The following is an 8,766-nucleotide window of genomic DNA, read 5'->3' as shown; positions in this document are numbered from 1 at the left end:
ACACTTGGCAATTACATTATTTTATTTTATTTTTTGCTGTAATTACTGCATCCCCCCCCCCCCCCCAAAAAAAAAGAAGTCTAAGCATTCATAACTGTGTTATTGACAGCTTTTAATAAGCGCATACAGTGCTGTCACTTAAAGCTGACAAAGTCATGTAATGTCTCTTCTAACTCCATATAACACTATTGCATGCTATGCAGAATGTTTGGCATGAAGGTATAAAGCATTATAAAGTTCTAAAAAAGTATGACCCACGATGGTAAATTTTTTTTCTAGACCTCGTTAAAAGCTGTCAATTTAAACACTTGTGGAATGTGTTATAAATGTATTATAATGCCCTGCACATGATGTAAGATGCTTATAATGCATTACAGATAAGACCTTGATGGAGAGTTGGGGAGAGGGGATGCTCTGCTTGTAGTTTCTGAATATGAAACATGTCTTTAAGCCACATTTTATTAAGTATATATAGTGTTTATTGCACAATTAATACATTAATGTGTATTTATATGGAGTCTTCAGATAGCACATGACCTAATACTTTGAGACAGTAGCACGTATCAGATATTAAGTGACTTTGTTTAGTAATATCAAACCCTTTTTATTTCAATGATTTTTTTCCCCATTGATTAAAACAGTAGAAGAACTCCAAAATAATAAAACTGGCAATAGAGTGATTACAAATAAGCACATACATGCAGAGTGTTCAGCAAACTGTGTCATGTGATTCTTTCCAGTTGCAGGTTGTCTCCACATGGTGGCTAGAAGACAACCTTGTCATCACACAAATACATTTTGGCTGGTATTTTACACGTCAACATTAACAAACTATAGTACAAAAAGAAGTATAAAACAAGGAAGAATTCACTTACCAGGAGTGAGTGGGGGGAAAGAAATAATCAGTGAACAGGATGATGTTTATATTCACACAATACAACATGGATATCAGCCGCAGTCACATAAGATTTAAAAGCAAAGAGGTTACCGGGTAGGTCTGCTCCACACACAAAACGTTTCCCGAGCATACAATAAAGTGTAATCATCATCGTCCTGATCATCAGATATCTTCATCCCTACAAATGCTGCCAAGGACGCCAGTTCCCGTGTCCTCACCATTGTTATGGTGACGAGCGGCTTTGGAAGCTGCGTGGCCGGATCATCATGCTGACTTTGCGTAGGGAATAATAATCAGAGTCTTTCCAGGAGTGCCAAACAATTCCATCTGGACCCAGCGGCCCTCGCCCTTTGGGAGTGTAATGGCCTCCCTGTATGATGAAGAAGAAGATAAGAATTTGTCTTTAAAAATGTAAAATGCAGGGTAATTTGTGTATCCTTACCCTGTAATAGACTCCATTAAGGTTGGCGTAGAAGCACTGGTTATACCACCAACCGCCATGTGAGATCTCAGCGCAGATGTTTCCACTGTCTGGTGTACTGAAGCCCTGCTTATTGTGGTACCAACTGAAAGAGTCCTGAACCGTACCACTGAAGCCTGACACATGGAGACGGTACTGATGCTCCTCATCTTCCACACTGCAAGAAATTATGTAAGGAACACAGTTGCTTGTGTATGTTTTGGAGTATCCAGCCCAATGTAAGTCTGCACAGTTGGTTATCTGACACTAACCTGAAGCTCTGGTAGAGGGCATGCTTGTGCTTGCTGGTCCAGTCTTCCAGGTCAATCCGCAGGCTGTAGTCTCCCTGGGCACTCAGATCATGTATGTGGTCATTGCCTAACCAGAACTCTGAGTGCAGCTCACCAAATCCATCCCTGTAGTCCCTCCAGTTGCGGTCAAAGCTCACTGAGCCATCAAATCGCCGCTGAATCACAGTCCAGCCGCCACCTGGGAGAAAGTGTAAAATTCATTCCATGTTTGATGGGTTATCATCTGCTCAGCTGATGACTATAGGTCAGGTACAGAATACTTAACAATTTGATGAAAACATTAAGTAGCTATTATAAATGGCAGTGCATATTTTAACTCTGGCCATTTTTCTGATCTCAGTAATCGGTCTGATATTAAATAAAGTGACTGTATCAGCTCAGAAAGCCTAAATCCATAGACAAACTGTGAAGGCTTCATGCAAGTGTACCAAGTAGAACTGGTTTTAAAGGAGGTTTGGTCACAAAAATGGTATTGCATTTATGTGTTGGATGAAAATAACTAATGGATGATCTATGGCACTGCTTTTGAAGTTATGCACATGAACAACAATATTTGGTGTTGTATGGTCACATTAATCATGTCCAAAGTTGTCAAATAATGAGGGTTTACACAGTTAAAGCTCAGGCTTTAGACTGCTCCAAATACTCTGTTTTAGTCAGGTATTTCTACCCTTGGCTCTGTATGATATCACTAAGAGTAGACATGATCATATGGTCATTTCAGGCACACAGCTCTGGCTGTCAGCACAGACCTGCTGTTCGAATCTTTTGTTTTGAGGGGCAGCAAATCAGAAGAAAGTTGGCTTAAAGAGAGGAGGAAGTGGGGGTTAAAGCAAACTGTTTTAGACAGGAAATGAACTCAGGGACTTTGCCAAGGATGAGCGTGAGATTGTAAATCATGCAGTGCTACTGCAGTAGAGTCCCAGAATAATAACATGGAGTTGAAAATTACCACCATAGCTTCCCTTTAATCAGGACCGCTTGCACATGACTTACCATCTGTGTCCATATCGCAATAGACTTCCACAGGCATCCCTGCCAGTGATGGCACCACAGTGTAAAGGCCAGATCTCCTGACACCATTGTGGTAGATAGAGGCACAGTCTATAGGACAGTTCCTCACATGCTGGATCTCTGAAAGAAGAGTAAAACAGGCAAGAAAGTGTCAGAGAAAATCAACAAGTGGTATTTGGCACCCTCTGCTGGAACATCATCGCTTGAGTATGTACCTGGGTGCAGCCGATCGTGAGCATTCATGAGAGGATTGGGTCGGACAATGTTGATCAAACAGCCGGGGCTTCTTTTTACTTTATCCACCAAAAGTGTCAGATTATGTAGTTGGTTCTAAACATAAATACAAACAGAGGCCAACACTCAAAAACACTTTTGCTAACATTTATGACAAAAAAAGAGAGAAGAAATTCTAACAAAATATCCCCAAATGGTAATAACCTGAAGGTCTAGGATCAGAGTCCCCTGTAAGTGCAGCAGGGTAGTGGCTTCAGCGTAGTGCAGCTCCAACTCATGAAAACGCTGCTCCAAGGAGATGTTCAAGTGGACCCTCTCTTCACTCTGAAATCATTGAAATAGAAATACACAGACTCACATGTGAATGAAAGGACGTTCAACAACTGAGACAAGTGCATTTTTAAATTAGTTAAAAATAAAGGAAAGAAATCATTCACATTCCTGTGACAGATATACCAATCTGTTACAGGAACCCTTCATTCACATGTTAAGACATGCAATATCTGCCAAACCAACATCTAGATCCATCCATCCATCCATAAAGGGTCATGGGGCCTGCAGAAGCCCAGACCTCCCTCTCCCCAGCTACCCTCTGCAGTTCATCTGAGGGAACACTGAGACATTCCCAAGTTAGCCAAAAGATATAATCTCTCCAGCATGTCCTGGGTTTGCCCCAGGGCCTCCTCTGGGTATAACAGGCCCAGAACACCACACACAGGAAACGTGTGGAGCAAGTCCACTTGTAATACTTAAAGACAGATTAATCTATTCAGAGCTCAGACACACCACCACCAACAACTCCCATTACCACAAACTCCAGAGCCCTCTCCCCTGTCCTGTGCTTCCTGTGCAACACACAAGGCACGAGCTACTTCATCTGTGTCCACCGACCAGTGTCTCTGTTTAAGCTCACACTGAGACGAATGAGGCAACACATGCAAGAGTAGAGTAATCCTGTTAGTGACTAAGGTCAAGGGCATGCTGGGAGAGAAGCCAGTTTGATGACCAAGCACCACATCAGAGTAAAGAACTGCAGCACGTTTCCTGTCGTAGGCGGACATGTTTATTTCAAATAAAACTGCAATCAAGGCTTATTTGATCACATGTGGCTATATTTAATACTACAGACAGAACATATTAAGTTATAATAGCGCAAAAAAAGTGAGCCACTACAGGTATAGTCTTAAAAATAAAACAAGAAAATATGTTTTCACACTGTCACAATATTCTCCATGTAGCTATCAAAGCTAAAAGGGTTGCTGCTGATGGTTGACTCAAGTCTGCTAAGTATAGCATCCCCTCTTCTCCCACCTACTTAAGTATAAAAATGGAAATCACACCTGCAGCTCGAGGACTTTGATACGATGCCGATGGTTCCTGAGCTCCTCCTGCAGCTCAGAGATGGTCTCTTTCAGCGCCATGATCTGCTGCGTCCTCTCCTCATTCTCATGCAGCCAGTAAGAGACCTCGTCTGTGCAGCGAAACATATCGGGGCATCTACGCTCGTCCAGCTGAGGCAGTGTGGCCACCAGGCGACACATCCCATTCTCCATCACCTGTTGAGGACAGGTCCAGACAGCCGAAACAACCGCTGTCTTTGTTCACTTGTTTTTGTCAATGCTCTTATACATAATCTCAGATTTATATCAACTCTTAACAGTGTTATCTTTTCCTCACTTAAATTATCTGATTTCCCCCCCTAAAATCTCTTAAATATATATACTTAAAAAAAATAATAGGTGTCTTGCCACCTTAGTGTATTATTTTTTTATATTTTTTATGCATTTCAAATGTACTTGATGAGAACATTATTCTGATTTCTGCTCAGATGGAAAGCTCCTTAACCTAGCTGATGGATCTCTGGTGTACGGTAAAAGTAGCAAGCTGTTGCAGTGATAAGGCTGTGCTACTATTGTCTGGAGAACATCACTGCAAGATGGTTATTGTAATCACCTGGTTTGTGTACTCCCCACACTGGGAGCCCCCACCGTTGCGGATAATGGTAGCGTTCAAGCTGTCTGTTTTGGCCTCTGGGAGCAACACAATGAGGATATAAAGAGCAGAGCACATGCTCCAGCCGGGAGGGGCAGTTAAGGACAGGAGCGACATTGCTGCCACGGGTTGTTAGTCTCTCCCTGCCTTGTCAGCAAGAGTGGGCGTGGGACACCCAGACTGTGCGCTTCACCATGTGAGGCTCTGTCTGCAAGGAGCGAAAGAAAGACAACACGGGCATTATCATTCCACGAGAAAACAGAAACAGAATATAGAAAGGAAGGAATATATATTTCACAAAGCCATAAAGACACTTTAAGCTCACTAAGATATGATTACTTTGACAGACAAGCAACAGTCAGACAACTTAGTGTACCACTCATTAAGTGTCTCACTTACAGTGGATAAGTCATAAAGTTATCCACTATTTTTATAGACATAACCTATAACTAAAAAGAAGATATGAAAAAACAAACAAATAGTAGCACCTGTGGAAAAGTAGATGTTCTCACCCTAGCTAAACACCACCTTCTACCCCATTCCTGGCTTGCATGGGGCCAAGGGGTCCTTTCCATTGTCTTTGTCTTTTTCTTCTTCTCTTTGTTGCGTGTTCCTCTCACTCTGGACGCTTCATGCTCCTTTTCTCTCTCGCCATCTCTCGCCTTCGCTTTCCTTCTCGATGTGGACATCGTAGTCCAGTAATCCACCTCTAAGAGGATTCACATGACTGAGGGGTGGGAAGGAGGCAGGCATAGTGGGAAGTGATAATGGAATTATGGGTAAAAGCCAAACATGTGCCAAGAGCTGAAAAAATGTCTTTTAATTTACTAGAAATATCCATGTTTTCTGTTAAATTACTGTTTGTCCTGATTACATCAAACAAACTGTGGCAGAGCAGAATGTGCGCTGAACTGTTACATTTAATGGTTATAGATTTTTGTTTTTAATTATTAAATAAATAAAAATGATCATCTTATAGACCCACACGGTCAAGGATTGCTGTAAGAGGTGCACATAATGACTGTTTGCACTTTAGAAGAGAACATAATGTAACTAATATGCATCAGCACACACAGTAAACAAACATCACCCACAAGTAATCCCGCTCTGAGCTAGTAATAAATGATGATGCGCGTCGAGGTATGATGGGTGCTGATCCTATTACAGTATCAAAGTCTTTTTATTTTTATACCTTTGACTGCAGCTCAGCATGCACGGTCTCATTAAGAAGAAAATGAACTACAAATCATACCCTCTATTGCATTTTCATTAAGCTGTTATTCAATTGAAAAAATCTTTTCCCAACAGTCTTCGCAACTGTGTTATACAGTGGGGCAAAAAAGTATTTAGTCAGCCACCGATTGTGCAAGTTCCCCCACTTAAAATGATGACAGAGGTCAGTAATTTGCACCAGAGGTACACTTCAACTGTGAGAGACAGGATGTGAAAAAAAAATCCATGAATCCACATGGTAGGATTTGTAAAGAATTTATTCGTAAATTAGGGTGGAAAATAAGTATTTGGTCACCTCAAACAAGGAAAATCTCTGGCTCTCACAGACCTGTAACGTCTTCTGTAAGAAGCTTTTCTGTCCCCCACTCGTTACCTGTATGAATGGCACCTGTTTGAACTCATCATCTGTATAAAAGACACCTGTCCACAGCCTCAAACAGTCAGACTCCAAACTCCGCCATGGCCAAGACCAAAGAGCTTTCGAAGGACACCAGGAAAAGTATTGTAGACCTGCACCAGACTGGGAAGAGTGAATCTACAATAGGCAAGCAGCTTGGTGTGAAAAAATCAACTGTGGGAGCAATCATCAGAAAATGGAAGACATACAAGACCACTGATAATCTCCCTCGATCTGGGGCTCCACGCAAGATCTCATCCTGTGGGGTCAAAATGATCATGAGAACGGTGAGCAAAGATCCCAGAACCACACGGGGGGACCTGGTGAATGACCTGCAGAGAGCTGGGACCAAAGTAACAAAGGTCACCATCAGTAACACACTACAACGGCAGGGAATCAAATCCCGCAGTGCCAGACGTGTTCCGCTGCTGAAGCCAGTGCATGTCCAGGCCCGTCTGAAGTTTGCCAGAGAGCACATGGATGATACAGCAGAGGATTGGGAGAATGTCATGTGGTCAGATGAAACCAAAGTAGAACTTTCTGGTATAAACTCAACTCGTCGTGTTTGGAGGAAGAAGAATACTGAGTTGCATCCTAAGAACACCATACCTACTGTGAAGCATGGGGGTGGAAACATCATGCTATGGGGCTGTTTTTCTGCCAAGGGGACAGGACGACTGATCCGTGTTAAGGACAGAATGAATGGGGCCATGTATCGTGAGATTTTGAGCCAAAACCTCCTTCCGTCAGTGAGAACTTTGAAGATGAAACGAGGCTGGGTCTTCCAACATGACAATGATCCAAAACACACCGCCCGGGCAACAAAGGAGTGGCTCCGTAAGAAGCATTAGAAAGTCCTGGAGTGGCCTAGCCAGTCTCCAGACCTCAACCCCATAGAAAATCTGTGGCGGGAGTTGAAAGTCCGTGTTGCTCGGCGACAGCCCCAAAACATCACTGCTCTCGAGAAGATCTGCATGGAGGAATGGGCCAAAATACCAGCTACTGTGTGTGCAAACCTGGTAAAGACCTATAGTAAACGTTTGACCTCTGTTATTGCCAACAAAGGTTATGTTACAAAGTATTGGGTTGTATTTTTGTTATTGACCAAATACTTATTTTCCACCCTGATTTACGAATAAATTCTTTACAAATCCTACCATGTGGATTCATGGATTTTTTTTTCACATTCTGTCTCTCACAGTTGAAGTGTACCTCTGGTGCAAATTACTGACCTCTTTCATCATTTTAGGTGGGGGAACTTGCACAATCGGTGGCTGACTAAATACTTTTTTGCCCCACTGTATCAGTTGAAGAACTCGTGCATTGCAAATTGTCTGATCAGTCATTCACCTGGTCTTTTCAAAGAATTTAGCAAATCACACAGAAGAGAAGACAGTGTCTTAACCTCCAAGTATAGATGTAATAAATGCAAATGAATTCCACATAGAAACTCTCAGGAACTAGATGTGTCCCTGCTGTATATGTCAGCAAAATGATGTCTGTAAGGCCACATGGTGGTGCCACTTAACCACTTTATTATCTGCTGGCCTCTCCAGAGCTCACTGACCTTTCACATGTCAAACTAAAAAAAATTACTCAGAGTTACAAAAAAAGGGCAAGATGGGAAACATTTTACAACATATACAAGAGATTAGGACTGTGCACTGAAGAAAGAGATAAGCTACAAGCGTAATGTAAACAACAGAACACTAAGCATTGCAAAGCTTTTAAGTGTCCATTCATCACCCTGAAAAGGAGTTTTTTTCTTCTTTGTTTGCAACATACAAACAGTGCGGGGTCAGCAGATTTACAAAGTGTGGAAAGAAATGCAGACAATTTCACATCATGCTCTCTAATCTTCAGGGATGATTAAGATTAAAGAGGAATCATTCTATCAGGGCAGGCAGGAAGGACTCAGGTGCAGACTTGAGAATAACAGTTAAACAGTACTTTATTTTCAACACAGTGCTCTATATACAAGTGGGGGGAAAGCCACTTGTGGCCATGCTGGGACAGCTGGGCAGGCACCGGGACCCCAACACATTCACAAGTACCGGTACTAGCTGATACAAGTACCACAATTGTCACATATATTCTTTTATGATTTACTATATATAAATAAAAAAAATATTAATACAATAAATAAAAAAATACCTAAAGCTACATAAATAAATCATCATCATCATATGATTGTTTGGGTTTTTTCTGTTTTCTTATATTATTGTAG

At 41.8% G+C, this 8,766-nt stretch overlaps 1 protein-coding gene across 1 annotated transcript; it reads right to left on the bottom strand.

The window, feature by feature from the left end:
- Window positions 1-77: 77 nt before the first annotated feature.
- On the bottom strand, window positions 78-5,606 carry LOC146557795 (angiopoietin-related protein 1). The gene is made up of 9 exons (XM_085247610.1): window positions 5,398-5,606; window positions 4,871-5,117; window positions 4,258-4,473; window positions 3,122-3,241; window positions 2,899-3,013; window positions 2,666-2,803; window positions 1,631-1,847; window positions 1,341-1,536; window positions 78-1,268 (listed from the first exon to the last, which is right to left on the bottom strand). The coding sequence occupies exons 2-9, from the start codon at window positions 5,024-5,026 to the stop codon at window positions 1,122-1,124; spliced, it is 1,305 nt and encodes a 434-aa protein (XP_085103736.1). The 5' UTR covers window positions 5,027-5,117; window positions 5,398-5,606; the 3' UTR covers window positions 78-1,121.
- Between the last annotated feature and the right edge of the window lie 3,160 nt (window positions 5,607-8,766).

The sequence above is a fragment of the Mchenga conophoros genome, linkage group LG15 (genome assembly GCF_057382185.1).
Source record: "Mchenga conophoros isolate Kocher_MC1m ecotype Shallow Benthic linkage group LG15, M_conophoros_male_GT1.1, whole genome shotgun sequence".
NCBI classification, from domain to species: Eukaryota; Metazoa; Chordata; class Actinopteri; order Cichliformes; family Cichlidae; genus Mchenga; species Mchenga conophoros.
This window is presented reverse-complemented; position numbering and strand designations above follow the sequence as displayed.